Below are 17966 nucleotides of genomic sequence, written 5' to 3' on the forward strand. Positions count from 1 at the left end.
CCTTCTGGCCTTAAACTCTATTAATATATGTCATGCCACCAGGCTGCTGCCCCTTGTTAATGGTCATTTACAGATGCTAACCAGTCCTTTGATACTTCTCAGTGGTGAGAAGAGAGTCCTCCAGCCAGCTTTAACCTGGTTTCTTTCCCAAGCACTTACAACTAGAGCTGGTTGAAAAATGCTTATTATTTTTTGCAGAAAAATGTGAAAATGTTTCTCTTTTTCTCAAATATTTCTCTAATTTTCCCCCCCATTTTTTCCCAATGACAGCCAAAACAAATTTTGGTTTTCAAAAACAAAACAACAAAACCCAGAAAATTTTGACCAAATTCATTTTGGTTGAAAAACCATTTGTTTTGTTTTTTTTAATATTTTGACAGATTTCAACCAGATCTACATAAAATGCTAGCTGGATGGTATATTCCTTTTTGGAGGGCTGGGGAGGATTTATTCCACTGTATATACCCTTCAGAAATAATAATGCCACACTTCCATATAAATGCACAACCTCATCCAGCAGGTCTGGTCTTTTTTACCACCTGAAGCATGATTAGGCTGATGAAGAGCAGCCTTCTATAACATCCCTATGTTCTTTTGTTTCTTTTAGTCCCCCTGCGCCCACCTTTTAATAACGGTGGTGAGTACATTAACAGCTGATTTCCCCTCTTGTGCACAATGTGCCAAAAATTGTACATCAAACCATTTTTTTCTCAGTGCTGTTGTAAAGGGAAGTAATGAAGATGCTCTGAGTAATTTTAAATCTTTTCCCTAACGTACATGGGTAATGCTGGCTGTCATTTTGTCATTTTCATTTTCCTTGTACTCTTTTACAACAGCCTTAACCCAATTATTGGCTGCATTAAACTCTCAGGGCAAAATTCACCCCTCCCAGGAAAGTATTCTAAGTGGTGATCAAGCTAAGGTTTGGGAGGATTGGGAAAGCTGGAATTCACCCTCCTCCCCAACACAACCCCTCTAACGCAGCCACTATATCAGCTGCTGGGCCTGAATAGCCACTGCTATTCTCTGTGCAAGGCTCACTGACTTTTAAACCATGGATTTAGTACATCCTTCCCAGTTTGCTGCCATCTGGTTCTTTCCATGCTGCTGTATTTAGGATAGGTGTGGAGCCTGCCTCAGCAGTATACAGGAGGTGCAGAAGCCCCTCTGTTTAGTCACTCTGCCTGCATCCCACCTCCATGCAAAGGGATACTACAAGATTGAAATGATGCCAAGGTTCTTGCAGGGACTAGAATTTGGCTAATCCTGTAGTGTAGCTGGTATATTTCTTAACACCACTGGCTATTTCAAGAACCCGTCTCTTGTGCACCATGTCCTTGTAACACTGAAAATGCCCATTTTCTTCTTTTCTATTACTAGCAGAGTTTCAAAGGAAAGCTGAAGAGAGGTGGTTAGCAACAGCTTCTCCTTTCAAGTCTCATCTTAAGAGAGGAGGCAAGAAGGAACAAGGAAGAAATGTAAGGGGCGGACATGAAGGGAGAAAAGTTTTACGTTTAGCTTTCACTAGGTGAATGCTGTAACAAAAACATGATTTAAAGATCTAGCTAATAAAAAGGCCCTATAGATTCAAGTACATTGACTGGAAGTTAACTACATGATGTTTGAAAGCCTCTTCAGCCAACCATATCACAGCTTTCATCCAAGCCCCACAGATAATGTGAAGCATTTTTTTGTCTTGACACACACAGTTGATCTGAGAATAATTTGTTAGTAGAGTGATATCATAAAGAACAAAATCACAAGCAAAAATATTTAAGTCGGGGACTTGATAGAATCACTCTAGGATGGAAGCTCTTTTACCAGACTGTCAGGACCAAATGCATTGCCACTGCAGTGGTGCTAGAAAATTATATGAAGATGTTCTGTATGGATTATCAAAGGCTAAGAGCTGGGTAGCTCAGAGATCACTAAACATCATTTGAAGTTCCAGAGTAATGAGGAAGTCTGCCTCTTGAATTTATAACATGGTTAGTTAGTAACACTGTCCCTCTGGGCCACAAGGGCAGTCAAATAAGTCTATGCCCATATAGCCAATTCTGACAGTGCAATCCTAGGAAAGGCACTGCGCTGTAGGTGTTATCAGGTCCCCAGTGCCCAGCTCTGGAAGTTGTCCAAGTGGAAGATAAAAATCTTATGGTAATAGAATGTCATGGGTTCAGTTGGCATAGGTTGGCTACAGCATACAGCTAGACATCCTACACAGAATGGCTGCTTGTAAAGCTATTTTCCATGAATATTTTTATTTAGAATCATGTACTTCTTTGGTATAGGCTCAGTAATAACCAGGACAATTCAATGATTAAGCACCTTTCAGTTAAAATGCCACCACTTCTATAACACTTTCCATTTACAAATTATAGAGCCAAATTCGTCCCTGCTATAAGAGTTAATGAATCCTCATGACACACCCGCGAGGTAGCCAGTCCTTTACAGGAAGTATTTGAGCACCTACATGCTCATTCAGGTGCCTAAATGTGAGAGTTTTCCTGAGGGCAGAGCCAGGCCTTATATGCTATTTTTTGCACCTAGGAGCATGGTATTTGTTGGTTAAATTCTACCCTGAACAATGATTATTGTACCCCTAACACACAGCACCAAAAGGGTCACATCTTGCAAGGCACTGATCCATCCCACTACCTCTCCCAATCAATGTGAGCTAGCAGGTCGGTATCTTGCAGCAGGTGCTCAGCATTTTGGAAGATTTGACCCTGATATGTTTACTTGCTCCCCAAGTGAGAGCAGATTGTACAGAGGAAAAAGTCCAAGGGACAAATTTAGCTCCCCTCTCCTGTAATGTGCATATTCTCATTGGAGATGTGTGCATCCAAAGGCAAAATTTGTCCCTAAGATTGTTGGCTGTACATGTATTTTTAACTGTTCACCACCAAACTAAAAATAAATGCTTCCTCTTTCTTTCTCAGCTTGTCAAAATTGTATTTGTTATTGGGTTTTGTTAACATCTTGGATAAAGGCTCATATTATTAGAAACAAGATGCCCTAAGCCTGTCCTTCACATTTTACCTTTCACTTATTCTCTAACCAACCAGAACAATAGTTTTAGCTAATTTTCCATCTAGCCTCAAAGCAAGATCCTTTTTTTAAAGTGTTTTGGCCTGTAGCAGATGAAATATTTATAGAAGCAGTAATAAATTACATGGAAATGTCACTTTGATTATGTGCATTCTCCATGAATCCATTCTCATTCCATGCCGTCAATGATTACATACTTGCATAAATTAACCTGGCATTTCACTATTTCAGATTATATATAAACCTTACCTCACACCATTCTATTCTTCCATCAGGATTGTTGCTAATCTTCCTGAAAAAGGTCTTAACATCTTGATCCTTCACTTCTGGACCAAAGAGGGTTTGTACTGTCTCATAGAATTTATCATAATCTATTTCATCTGTATTGGAACAAAAATAACAAAACAAAACAAAAATCCATCAGAGTTGAACACTACCAAATTGTTTCTTCTCATATTTCCTTCTTTGACAAGGTTACTGGCCCAGTGGATTGTGGGAGGGAGGAGGGAAACAGTAGATGACATAGATCTTGATTTTAGGAAGACTTTTGACACAGTCCCACATGACATTCTCATAAGCAAACTAGGGAAATGTGGTCTAGTGGAAAATACTATAAGATGGATGCACAACTCCTTGAAAGACCATATTCAAAGGTTCACTGTCAAACTGGGAGGGTGTACCTAGTGGGGTCCTGCAGAAGTCAGTCCTGGGTCCAGTACTAGCCAATATTTTCATTAATGATTTGGAATAATGGAGTAGAGAGTATGCTTATAAAATTTGCAGCTGACACAAAACTGGGAGGGATTGCGAGCACTTTGGAGACAGGATTAGAATTCAAAACTACCTTGACAAATTGGAGAATTGGTCTGAATTCAACAAGATGGAATTCAATAAAGACAAACACAAAATACTAAATTTAGAAAGGAAAAATTAAATGAACAACTACAAACTGGGGAATAACTGGCTAGGCAGGACTGCTGAAAAGGATCTGGGGGTTATGGTGGATCACAAATTGAACATAAGCCAACAATGTAATGCAGTTGTGAAAAGGCTAATACCATTCTGAGGTGTATTAACAAGAATGTTTTGGATAAGACACAGGAGGCAATTTCCCAGCATTACTCAGCACAGGTGAGGCCTAAGCTGGAGTACTGTGCCCAATTCTGGGTGCCACACTTTAGGAAAGATGTGGACAAATTGGAGAGCATCGAGAAGAGAGCAACAAAAATGATAAAAGGTTTAGAAAACCAGACATCTGAGGAAAGGTTAAAAAAAATCGGCTTGTTCAATCTTGAGGAAAGAAGACTGGGGAAGGAGGGGCCCTGATAACACTCTTTAAATATATTAGGGGCTGTTATAAAGAGGATGGTGATGAATTGTTCTCCTTGTCCACTGAAAGTAGGACAAGAAGCAATGGGTGTAATCTGCAGCAAAGGAGATTTAAGTTACATATTATGAAAAACTTTCCAACTACAAGGGTAGTTAAGCTCTGGAATAGGCTTCCAAGGAAGGTTGTGGCATCTCCATCATTGGAGATTTTAAGAACAGGTTAGATAAACACCTGTCAGGGATTGTCTAGATTTACTTGGGCCTGCCTCGGTAGAGGGTGCTGGACTAGATGACCTCTTGAGGTCCATTCCAGCCCTACATTTCTATGATACTACATTTGGTTCCTGGTTTGATTTCACCTTCAGCATCATTAATGTTCAATTTCTCAATCTTCTTGTTGAATTCATTCTAGCATCCCTGCCCAAAAAATTTCAACCTTCTTAATTTCCAAAAATCTCATGGGTTAAGAGAGCATTCTGCTAACCTACCACCCAGGAGTATTCTGAGGTCAAAGAGTGTTCTGTGATAAAGCTGACTTTTTTGTGCACCTAAAGCTGCTGGCCTGCAGTGGTAACAACCTACACGAGGTTGAGTTACTTATGATAATATAAATGGACTGACTTGGACAATTGGTTCATGTGTTTGATTCATTCAAACACACAAAGCACTACGTAAGGATTAATCAAGTACTATTATGAGGAATCACTATGAGGGGATGCTGCCAGGAAGAATATGTTTTTGTGGGTAAATGGCTCAGTAACAGAATCTGGCCATAATAAGACTGCTGTAGGTTTTAGCTTATCGGGGGAAATATTTTCTTAGAGCAATCTGCATATTTCCCTTAAAAGTGGGGAAGGTGAGCCCTAGCCAGTATGCTAGTTTGGGCCTTCTGTAGAATCCTGGGCCATCCCACGTAGCTACCCAGACTCCACTCCCAAATTACACAGCCTTTCAATCAGAAAGACAATGTCTCTTACCCTGATCTTTAACGTACATCCCTAATCTTTCCTCCCTCTTCTGGGCGACTGTTTTTCCAATCAGTGTCTGAAACTGCTTCAAGGCATAGTTGAATTTTGCCACATCAGAAAGAGTACTGAGTTTTTTTTTTTCTGAATCCCGCCTGTCAGACATCTTCGATTGATGGCATGGAGGTGCGTCATGCGGGAAGGACAGCTTGGAGAATCCTCCTCCTCACGGCACTCCCCAATCCTTGTTTTGGGTCCTGAAATCTTAAACTGTCATGCAAGGGTGTGTGAGGTGCAGCTGCATGACCCTAATTCCAGGTGTCACTTAAATGAGTGAGCGATGATTGGCTTGACAAGCACTTCCTGCTGGCAAACCTATCAGCAAACTCCTGATGTCATAACCCTTCATTACATCACAGAGTCTCTATTGATCACTGAGCCAGCCTAGGTCATGAGCCAGCGTCAATGACCAGTTGGTGAATGGCAGTTTCTCCCACACCTCCCTCCTTTGCAGAAAACATATACACCTCTACCTCGATATAACGCTGTCCTCAGGAGCCAAAAAATCTTACCATGTTATAGGTGAAACCGCGTTATAGCGAACTTGCTTTAATCCGCCGGAATGCGCAGCCCCGCCCCCCCGGAGCACTACTTTACCGTGTAATATCCGAATTCGTGTTATATCGGGTCGCATTATATCGGGGTAGAGGTGTATACACAAGGAGCTTATAAAGACAGACTTTGCTAGTCACTCAGTATCAGACAGAGGTCATCTTCTCCTGGGCACCTAGGGACTCTTTGCCGTTCTCGCTACCTGGTCAGGATCCTCTCTCCCTCTAGGGGTTCTAGGGCTTCCTTCCAACCCCTGTGAGCAGAGCTTCCCTTCCGTCTTCCTTCTGGTGGGTATTAATTTCACACTTCAGCTGCACAAGCTCATGTGCAGAGCACAGAGTGACTGAGCTAAGGAAGAGCCTTTCTCCACTTGGGAAAAGGAGGGGAAGGGTGACTTGCAGGTGGCTTTTAATACAGGGGGAAGGATGTTTTTAAAACCAAAATGTCATGTCATTTTTTAGAGAAGAGGCAAAACTTTCCTTGTTTTATCTAAGGACAGTTCACTAGTGGGGTGGAGAAAACGATGTGCAGCAGCTCCCTATTAGATCTCTCTTCCATCCAGCAGTCCCCACAGTACAGAAGCCCTGAGCCGCATAGGGGAGCAGGGCTTTTTTCAAATGGACTGGGGCATTTTTCTTTGAAATGCCTTTTCACCTATTTTGTTATATACCATTGTAGATGAGTGGCCACCTCATGGTGCCCCCTGGCAGCCTCATGGCAGCCCTGCATGCAGCTCCTCACCTCAGTTTCCCTTCTTGGATCTCCAAATAAACTCCACAGAGGGCTTTTCCACTTCACCTACAAAAGCCCTCCTTAGGGGTTGATTTATTAAAGTTCAAAACTCAACACAAAAATCTTCCCTCCAGCTGGGTACAGCCCACAATCCCCTGGTCTGGTCACAGTCCTTCCTGCCTTAGCAAGCTACTCCCAGCCCTTTCCAGCTGGAGCAATTCTCATGGTCTTCCCTGCAAAAGACCCCTCCCTCTAGTTCTCTCCCTTATCGCAGCCACCTTCTACTCTTTATAGGAAATCACCCGATTCCCCTGAGGTGGGGCTCTGTAATCAGGGTTGGCTTGGCCTCAGGCTCTCCAGCATCAGGGCAAGTCACCCTGTTACAAACATACACAAGAAAACAAGATTTTCTGTCTCAAATTAGACCAATGGGACATCATGCTCTCTCTCCTATCTCTAGCACTGGTTTATATCAGATGATCTAGCAAAATGTGAAAAAATATATATAATCCACCTAATTATTTGTGCAGTGCTATCATTGGTCAGGGAGGGGAAGGAGGTGAGGGGAAAATACCCTCCAGACCCATAGCAATCAGCTTCCCCGTACCTACACATGGTATTGGTTGTTACATTATTCAGATACTCTTTTAAATTTCTCTGCTGTACTAAACTCTGATTGCCCATGACTAAGTTCAGATGCAGTATTCCTTTTATTTGTCATAAATATTCCTGTGGGCTTGAGGAGAACCCCTGGTCCTAGTTCTATGGGATATAGTAAAACGATGGTACTGAGTGGTAGCCACCGCAGACTTCATACGCTTAATTATTTCCTTCCCCTGTAAATCTTCTCCTTCCTAGGTTCGATAGTCATAGTATTTACTATCTTTCCTCATCTGTAAACCCAGCTGTACCTGGAACCTGCTTCTCAATTACACATTTGATTCTAGGTCACTGGTCCAGATCTGGTCAGTAGTGATCCAACATTGTCAGGACTGGACAGCGGTTTGGAGGCCTAAGTGCAATTAGTAGCGAGCTCAAATACCACAGCTGACACTCCTTTTAATTAGCCCACTTGTTCTTGGCCTCTGCTGCAACTGCCAACTAAATGGGCCTGGAGCTGAGCTGAGCTGCACACCTTTTGCCTAATGCCCACCACAGGAGCGTCACCCCTTTATGCTGGGAACAGACTCTCAGCAAATGTGTGCCAAGCCACCACGTTCTGCAAAGTATTTTTAATTCAGCACTGTAATGGAGTGAACTTATTGGCCACTGCATCCCCTCATGGCGGGGCATGACATTACAGTGACTCCACTTCAGTTCCCCCCACCCCAGACATCAATTTGGCAGTATGACAGTTGGTCTCTTCTCACAACTCCAGCCAGTTTGTTCATAATTTTACTCCTTGCAAGGTAGTAAAGAGTCCCATGGCCCCGTATCAGGTCACCAGTCAGAGCCCTAGCCTGGGCTCTATAGTTTTTGCTTCCTCTTCTCAGGGTTCCTATCCCCCTTTTCTGGAGATGGTAGGGGAACCCAGGCCACTCTCTCCTCTCGGTTCCAGTCCTGGGAATCTGTGTTTAACCAACTAAGACCTGCTCCTTCCTACGTCTGTCTACAGGCCCCTTTCCCAGAATTATGCTTTCCAAGCCTCTCTCTTGGGAAGCCTGACTCCTTGTGCGGCTTCTCGACAGTCTATTGCTGAGAAGCCTCTTCTTGACAGTTTCCAGCCTCGCTGTCATTTTCCTGGAACCTTTTCACTCTCCTTTTCTCAGGGCCAGCCCCAAGATATGTACCTTACTGTAGCTCTCCACTCTCAGTCCTTCCCTTTATATTTGTCCTTCCTCTATAGACACCATCCAGTCTGATTCTCCCCACCTGGGTCTAATCCTTAATTACCTCTTTCCATTCCAGGTCTCAGAATGGGCTAATTGGGCTGTCCAGCTCCACTTAACCCTATCACTGACATTGTGGGGTTTAACACCTCCATCACATGCACCTGTTGTTCCAGGACATATACCAGGGATAGCACCCATAAGCCATTCTGTTTGTTAATTGATTTTCATCAGCTGATCTCAAACCAAAGTGCTACATGAGAGCTAGGTATTATTATATTATTGTACTGGTTTGTGCCTTCGGGATCCTGTACTACTCCTGCTGAAGTCAATGGGACCTTTGTTATTTTCTTCAGTGGAGCATGACTGGGCCCATAGGCCTTTCCTGCAACTTGTTGCATATGGTCACCACTTTGCTCCCAAATGGAGCCCCATTGACTTCAGTGAGGCTCCCCACTTCGTGGCAGGTTTGGTGCTTTAGATTGTATTGCATTCTATTCAGGGTCTCACACTGCACCCACCACCATGGTAGCTTCTGAGCCCCTTCTAGACTTAAAAAAAAAAAATCTTCCTTTCTATTTCCTCCTGGGGTAGAGTAAATTAAGTGTTGTTTTTTCCCCCACTACAATGTTAATATGAAATAGTCAAAAGACTTAGTGTTTGACCACATGTATACATTGCAAAGTCTTACCATTTTCTGAATGGTGCTAAGGGACACAGCATGGTCCAATGGTTAGTCAGGGGAGCGAGGTCCATTCCTGGCTCTGCCACTTACTTCTTGTGTGAACTTATCAAGTTGCTAAACTTATCTGTAAAACAGAATAACATCCCACCTATGCAACAGTTACAGTAAAACCTCATTCATCCTTACTCAGTTGTCTTTGCACTTTATAATGTGTACCAAAGCAGCAGTCTCTGTCCACTTCTGTACAGCACACTGCTGCTAAATCTTTGACAAGTCTTGCGTTACTAAGATTTATTTTTACAAAATGCTGCTTTACATTTACTTGACTATTATACTCATCGTACACATAATATATAATAGTACAGATCATACATAAAACTGAACTATAACTCAATTATAGCAAAGTACATTGTGAGGCATTAGCTTTGTTTAAAAAATTATTTGTTCGTTGACTTACTTGCCAGTTATGGAATGCATTGAGTCAGCATTCATTAGTGCAATAGTACAGAGATTCTGCTGTATTCATCCTATTTAGCATTTACAATGCTTTGCATTTTCCAAGTGCTGTACAAACATTAAATGGGCTTTTCAGATACCTTTAATCCATTCAAGTGAGATTTAAGGAACAGCAAGACATAAAACAAAAGAGGTGTAACGTCATTGAAACAGACTCTTTGCAAATTCTGAAGACAGAACATACCTTGCCTTATGCGAGTAACACACACACAACCATGCACAAAAGTATTAACAAAACTACCATAATATCTTAAGTGTAATTTTTTTCTATTCTGGTTTAAAAATAAAATGTATTTGCAGATTAAGTAATACGATATTGTGCACTTTTAAAGCTACACAGAGTTGGTCTTCAAGGCACATGTTAACTTATCAACAGAAAGCTCCACTGACAAAGTACCACATCACCTCTGAGAGCAGATATTTGTCCCATCCTATATCAACATTCCCAGGACCAACAAATTCCAAAATATTTCAGGGGAATAAATTAGCAACACTGTTGATTGGGGAATTATATCACCTTTCATCCCAAAGCAACGTATTCTTCTAGAACAGAAGTCCTCACTAGCAGCTCAGGTGGCCATTGGTTTATTTCCTAGTAATTCACATAATCATAGATTCCTTTAATTTCACTATCAGTGCAGATGTAATTGTCTTATCTGATGATAAAGCTGTGTATGAGAAAACCCAGTTAGAAGAGCCCGACCAAAAACAAATCAGCCACCATCACTTTTGGTCCTAATTAACTCATTTGTTAGCCATCATAGCAAAGGCATCATGAATTCATAGATTTTAGGCCAAGAGGGCTCATTAGATGATCTAGTCTGACCTCCTGTATCACAAGCCATTAAATTTCACCCAATTAACTTATACTGAATCAGAGGTGCCGACTTTGAGAGTTCCTGGGGGGTGCGCGATCCCCCTCCGCCCCAGATCCACTCCACTCCTTCCCCTAAACCCCCAGCCCCGCTCCACCTCTTCCTCACCCTGCTCTGCCCTGCCTTTTCCCACCCCATTCTGACCCTTCCCCCACCTCTTCCTGCCCCCGCTCCTCCCCCTCCTCCCCAGCGCCTCCTGCATGCCACTGAACAGCTGATCACCGTGGGGCAAGGAGCTGGCTGCCAGTGGGTGCTGAGCACTTACTATTTTTTTCCATGGGTGCTCGAGCCCCAGAGCACCCACAGAGTTGGTGCCTATGTACTGAGCCCAATAACTTGTGTTTGGCTTAAGCAGATCATCTATACTGGATCTGAAGGCATAGAGATGAAGAATCCATCATTTCCCTTGGTAGTTAGTTCCAATGGTTAGTGACCTTCACTGCTAAAAATATGCCTTTTTTTCTAATTTGAAGTTGTCTGGATTCAGCTTCCATTGGTTGGTGTTTAAGCTTTTTGCCTTTATCTTAAAGAACCCTTTAATACCCACTATTGTCTTCCCATGAAGGTGCATAGATACTAACCAAGTCACCCCTCAATCTTTTTTAGATTGAACCTAAACAGATTGAGGTAAGTCTCTTACTGTAAGGCATTTTCTCTAGTCCTTGAATAACTTGTGGCTTTTTCTTCACCCTCTCCAAATTTTCCATGTTTTTTTTTTTAAATGTGGACACCAGAATTGTATGCAGTATTCTATTATCAGTCTCACCAATGCCACAGACAGAAGTAAAAATCACCTCCCTACTCCCATTCACTACTTCCCTGTTTGTACATCCAAGGCCTGGTCTACACTAGGCTTTTATGTCGAATTTAGCGCCGTTATATCGAATTAACCCTGCACCCGTCCACACCACGAAGCCATTTAGTTCGACATAGAGCTCTCTTTAAATCGATTTCTGTAATCCTCCCCAACGAGAGGAGTAGCGCTAAATTCGAAATGGCCATATCGAATTAGGCTAGGTGTGGATGGAAATCGACGCTAATAGCTCCGGGAGCTATCCCACAGTGCACCACTCTGTTGACGCTCTGGACAGCAGTCCGAGCTCGGATGCTCTGACCAGCCACACCCCGGGAAAATTTGAATTCATTTTCCTGTCTGGGCAGTTTGAATCTCAGTTCCTGTTTGGACATCGAGGTGAGCTCAGCAGCAGTGGCAACGATGCAGAGCTCTCCAGCAGAGATGGCCGTGCAATCTAATAGAAAGAGGGCCCCAGCATGGACTGATCGGGAAGTCTTGGATCTCATCGCTGTGTGGGGCGATGAGTCCGTGCTTTCAGAGCTGCGCTCCAAAAGAAGGAATGCTAAGATCTACGAGAAGATCTCTAAAGCCATGGCAGAGAGAGGCTACAGCCGGGATGCAACGCAGTGCCGCGTGAAAATCAAGGAGCTGAGACAAGGCTACCAAAAAACCAAAGAGGCTAATGGACGCTCCGGATCCCAGCCCCACACATCCCGTTTCTACCAGGCACTGCATTCCATCCTGGGTGCGGCCGCCACCACTACCCCACCCGTGACCGTGGACTCTGAGGATGGGATATTGTCCGCGGCCGGTTCCTCGTCGGACATGTTAGCGGACGGGGAAGATGAAGAAGGAGATGAGGAGGACGAGGCAGTCGACAGCGCTGGCACCGCTGATTTCCCCGACAGCCAGGAGCTCTTCATCACCCTTACCGAGATCCCGTACCAACCGTCCCCATCCCTTACCCCGGACACAGAATCAGGGGAAGGATCAAGCAGTAAGTGCTGTAAACATGTAAACATTTATTTTGAACAGAACGGGAATATTTATACTATTAACAATGTATTTTTATCAAAGTGCTGTAAAGTAGTAAAAAATAATCAGGTACAAAACTGGAAAATTTACAATATTAACAAAGGGTTTCTCATGATTTGTCTGTCTTAGGCTCCTCACAATTTAGTCCCAAGTATTTTAAAAAAATTTTACAATGTCCGTTACTTCATGATTCCGAGGCCCAAGACGCTCCACTCTATAGTCCCAGTGCAGCTAGGCGAAAATCCGGTCAATGTGGCTGGGGATTGATGAGAAATCCTCGTAGGAGAACTCCTCGTAGGTCTCGTGGAGGTAGATTTCCAGCCTGTTTATCAGGTTCCGGGGTAGGGCGATCTTACTGGGCCCTCCGTGATAGCACACGTGTCCCCGCCACGCCACAATCAAGTACTCGGGGATCATGGCCCGACACAGCATTGCGGCATACGGCCCCGGTTTCTGCATGCTTTCCTGCAGCATGCGTTCCTTCTGGGTGTCCGAGATCCTCAGGAGGGTGATGTCGCTCATGACGCCCTGCTTTGAATTAGGGAGGGGAATGTTAGTATTGGGACTGCTTTACAGCCACGCGGTGGAGGGAGAGGGGCAGCATACAGGGATCTTTCCCTGGGACAGCCGCGAGGGGGTGGGACAGGGGCAGAGTTGATGCTGTCCTGATTGCTGGCAGCAGAGACAGGCATTGCTTTCAATGTGAAAGGAGGCCAGTGCTACTGCTGGAGTTTTAAGCAGCCACAAGTCTACGGCTTACCATGATTGCCCGCTCCAGAAGTTCAGGTCTCCAGCCACGCTTCTCTGATCACTCCAAGACCACCGCAAGTCCACAGGCACTGAAGGCGAGGGCCGAAAATTCGACCTTGTCCTGAGTGCGCATGTGAGAGGTGCAGTGCATGGTCTTGTTCACAGAGAAAGACTAGGTTCTTTGTGTACAATTTCATTTATCTGTCTCAGGAATTCACTCCCTTTTTACAATTCACACAGACACATCTGCGACTGTCTCCCAACCCAGCCTGTCAGCACACTCCCAGAGGCTAGCGCAGATTAGGCGGAGGAAGAAGAAGACGCGTGAAGACATGTTCTCAGAACTAATGGACTGCTCCCGAGCCCAGGCAGCCCAGCAGACACAGTGGAGGGAGAACTTGTCACAAATGCACCGAGCAGTCATGGAACGGGAGGAGAGGTGGCGTCAGGAGGACCAACAGGCTACTGAAAAGCTGCTTGGACTAATGAGGGAGCAAACGGACACGCTCCGGCGCCTTGTGGATGTTCTGCAAGACCGGAGGCAGGAGGACAGAGCCCCGCTGCAGTCTATCTGTAACCGCCCTCACCCGCCACCACGTCCCACACCACCCTCACCCAAAGTCCAAAGAAGGAGGGGCGGCAAGGGCCGGTAAAACTTTCAGTCAACCCCTGCAGACTGCTCTAGCACTAGAAGGCTCTCATTCCCCAAAATTTGAAAAGTCCTTTCCTACCCACCTCACACAAGCCCCCATCCAAGTTTCACCCCCCACGTTTCATGTGCGGTTCACAATAAAATGTTTGTTTCTGTTCATTACTGTTTCAGTCAGGTTCTTTTGAGGGAGAGTCTGTCTGGAGGGGGGAAGGGGCTTAGTAATTGGACAGGACAGTGACCTTTAGCAGGGTACAGAGGCGGTGTCAGGTCCAGCATCAGGACACATACACAGTGCAGTCACTGGTTACCCTGGTCAGTCTGGGAGGTGTTTTTCATGTTCTGAGGGGGGGGGGTAGCTCTGTGACTTTTTGGCGGGGGAGGGCAGTTACAGATCTTATGCAGCGGTCCTTATCCTGGCTCACAGATGCACGCAGCAGGGGATATGTAACCCTACCCCCCCTGCCAGAAAGTCACATAGCCGACACATACACGCAGTCCCCCCCAGGAGTGCTGGCAGGCTCCATTGAAATAACCAGTGCACCAGTGCGGAGCCTGTCATTCCGGGAGTTTAGAAGCATCATTTGCATCAGAACACTAAACCCACCCCCCGCCACAGTCTGCGTCCCCGGTTTAAAAAATTCCCGCAAAAACAGCAATACAGACAACGGTGTTCATTAACAAAATAGAAATGATTTTATTTTTTGGGAAGGGGAAGGGGGTGAAGGGGGTATGTAACTGGAGAGTATAGTCAAAATGAACTGGGTAAAGAAACGGGGGCAGGTTCAGCTTTTCTGTCCACAAACTGAAAAGTCACAGGTTGCCCTGCTCACTCAGGAACCTAGCTTTCAAAGCCTCCCGGATGCAGAGGGCGTCCTGCTGGGATCTTCTAATCGCCCGGCTGTCTGGCTGGATGTAATCAGCAGCCAGGCTATTTGCCTCTAGCTCCCACCCCGCCATAAAGGTCTCCCCCTTGCTCTCACACAGATTGTGGAGCACACAGCAAGCTGCTATAACAATGGGGATATTGGTTTCACTGAGATCACAGCGAGTGAGTAAGCTTCTCCATCTCCCTTTGAGACGGCCAAAAGCACACTCCACCACCATTCTGCACTTGCTCAGCCGGTAGTTGAACAGTTCTTTTTCTGTGTCCAGGGCGCCAGTATAGGGCTTCATGAGCCAGGGCATTAGCGGGTAGGCTGGGTCCCCGAGGATGACTGTAGGCATCTCCACATCCCCAAGAGTTATTTTGTGGTCTGGGAAGTAAATACCTTCCTGCAGCCGTCTAAACAGACCAGAGTTCCTGAACACGCGAGCGTCATGAACCTTGCCCGGCCATCCGACGTAGATGTTTGTAAACCGTCCCCGATGGTCCACCAGTGCTTGCAGCACCATTGAAAAGTAGCCCTTTCTATTGATGTACTGGCTGGCCTGGTGGTCCGGTCCCAGGATAGGGATGTGAGTCCCATCGATAGCCCCACCGCAGTTTGGGAATCCCATCGCGGCAAAGCCATCTATGATGACCTGCGCGTTTCCCAGGGTCACTACCTTTGGGAGCAGTACCTTCACGATTGCGTTGGCTACTTGCATGACAACAACCCCCACGGTAGATTTGCCCACACCAAAGTGGTTCGCAACCGACCGGTAGCTGTCCGGCGTTGCAAGCTTCCAGAGGGCTATGGCCACTCGCTTCTCAACTGTGAGGGCTGCTCTCATCCTGGTATTCTGGCGCTTCAGGGCAGGGGACAGCAACTCACAAAGTTCGAGGAAAGTCCTCTTCCGCATGCGAAAGTTTCGCAGCCACTGGGATTCATCCCAGACCTGAAGCACTATACGGTCCCACCAGTCCGTGCTTGTTTCCCGGGCCCAGAATCGCCGTTCCACGATATCCACATGACCCATTGCCACCATGATGTCCTGGGCGCTGGGGCTCGTGGTTTCTGACAGCTCTGTGCTACTCTCCGACTTCAGGCCATCACGGCGGTGTCGTAGCCTCCTCGCCTGATTACTCTGCATCTGCCTCAGGGTAAGGTGTATGATAAGCTGAGAGGTGTTGAGAACGGCCAGAAGTGCAGCGATGGTCGCAGCGTGATCCATGATCGCAGTGCTGTGGCGTCCGCGCTGTCACTGACCAGAAAAGTGCGCGAACTGATTTCCCGCCGGCGCTTTCATGGAGGGAGGGAGGGCGTTAGTGACGGACGGATGACGACACATTTTTTTTACCCAGAAGGCATTGGCGGCTCGACCCAGAATTCCGATGGGCAGCGGGGACTGCGGGAACTGTGGGATAGCTGCCCACAGTGCATCGCTTCCAATATCGACGCTCGCCCCGTTAGTGTGGACTCACAAAATCGAATTACGCTCCTTGGTGTGGACACACACGTTCGACTTTGCAATATCGATTCCACATATTCGATTTAAGTAAAATCGAACTACCCTCGTAGTGTAGACATACCCCAAGAATCACATTAACCCCTTTTCCCCCCCACAGTTACACACTGGGAGCTCATGCTGAGTTGCTTGGCCACTATGACGCCCCAGATCCTTTTCAGAGTCAGTGTTTTCCAGGATACACTCCTCCATTCCTTGTTCCTAGATGAATAACTTTGTGTTTGGCTGTATTAAAATGCATTTTGTTTGAATGGGCCAGTTTGCAGCGCAATCCAGGACACTATGTATGACTGCCCTTGGCCTCATCATTATTTACCATTATGCCAGTCTTTGTGTCATCTTCAAATTTTAGTACCAGTGATTTTATGTTTAATCCCAGATCATTGTTGAAAATGCTGAATTGCATTGGGTGTAGTACCAGTTCCTATAGAACCCCACCAGAAACACCCCATTTAGTGATGTTTCTTTTCCCCAATGACAACTACTTTTAGATCTGTCAGTAGTCAGTTCCTAATCCATTTAACATGTGTTCTATCAATATTGTATAGTGTTAATTTTTTAGTCAGAATGTTATGTAATATTAAATCAAACAGCTTTCAAAAGTCTAAGTCTATTACATTGACATAATTACTTTTTAATCAATCAAACTTGCAATCTCAAAGAATGAAATCAGGTTTGTTTGACAAAAAACTATTTTTTATAAAACCATGCTGACTGGTATTAACTATATACCTCTCCTTTGATTCTTTATCAGTTTAATCCTGTATCATCTTTTCCATTATTTATTCAGGCTAACTGACTTATTTTACAGGGATTGATGTGCATGGCCAGTGCCCCATCGAAGTGGTCTTTCCAGGTCAGGGTTGAGGTACAATGATTAACAGTGCGGCAAAGTTCATTCTGTTGCTACCTGTTCTATGGCTACAGGCTATAACAGATTTCAGTCCCCATTGTTCTAAATCTGGAACATTAAATTAACTTGAAAAAAAAAAACTTTGTGAAAATCAGCCTGGTGGCAGTTTTGAATCTTACAATGAAGGAAACAATTTAATGTCAAGCAAGTGACTACACAATTTCATGGAGGCAACACCCTGATGCATGAACCAACTGGTAAATTGGAAAGAATATGTTGGGGACCCAGTCCTGCTCATTTTACTCACGTGAGCAGTTTCACTGAAATCAGCAGAACTACATGGGAGAGCAGGATTTGTCCCTGACTTTGTAAACTGTCACATTGCATCCAGGCTTGCCATGATCACATTGCGTTCCTCTCAACCTTAGTAGTCATAGATCTGATTCTGTGAGGTGCTGAGCAATCTGAATACCCTGAAAGCTGAAAGGCACTTGTTACTTTGCAGAATCACACCATATCTGAATGCCCATTCTTGCCATAACTTTTAAACCAGATAGTAATCTCAGTCAAACTGATGGGCTACAAATACAAGTGATTTTACTAAGGGTAGATGTTAACAACAACTTCATAGTTTACATATCTCAAAATACGCGGAGGGTCACCTACCACTTTTAAAAAATCATTCAACTATTGTAATCACCTCCTGTACACTTCCTCTGAATGTTCTACACAAGCCTGTCCCTTTTGGCTTTCTCATCAACAGAACTTGTTGACTGCATCACATATTTAAGATGGATGGTTGTACTGAATAGTGTTGGTAGTTTAGCACCCACCTGCATCCTCAAAGGACTTCGGAAGCTTACTGACATTGACATGTGCTATCTCTACTTGAGCAATA

At 44.8% G+C, this 17966-nt stretch overlaps 1 protein-coding gene across 10 annotated transcripts in view; it reads right to left on the reverse strand.

Annotated features, from left to right (window-relative positions):
- Positions 1-17966, reverse strand: part of WDR64 (WD repeat domain 64) — a 151884-nt gene that overhangs the window by 127999 nt on the left and 5919 nt on the right. For 6 of the 10 annotated variants that reach the window (XM_026649661.1, XM_026649651.1, XM_026649652.1 and 3 more), the window contains exon 3: positions 3301-3431. In XM_026649661.1, the coding sequence (XP_026505446.1) occupies positions 3301-3431 (131 nt within the window). Of the gene's footprint in view, positions 1-3300; positions 3432-9209; positions 9328-10236; positions 10515-17966 lie in introns of those variants that run through there. The other 4 variants (XM_026649656.1, XM_026649657.1, XM_026649659.1 and 1 more) reach the window with 2 other exon arrangements.

The sequence above is a fragment of the Terrapene carolina genome, unplaced genomic scaffold (genome assembly GCF_002925995.2).
Source record: "Terrapene carolina triunguis isolate 2854851 unplaced genomic scaffold, T_m_triunguis-2.0 Scaffold85, whole genome shotgun sequence".
NCBI lineage: Eukaryota > Metazoa > Chordata > Testudines > Emydidae > Terrapene > Terrapene triunguis.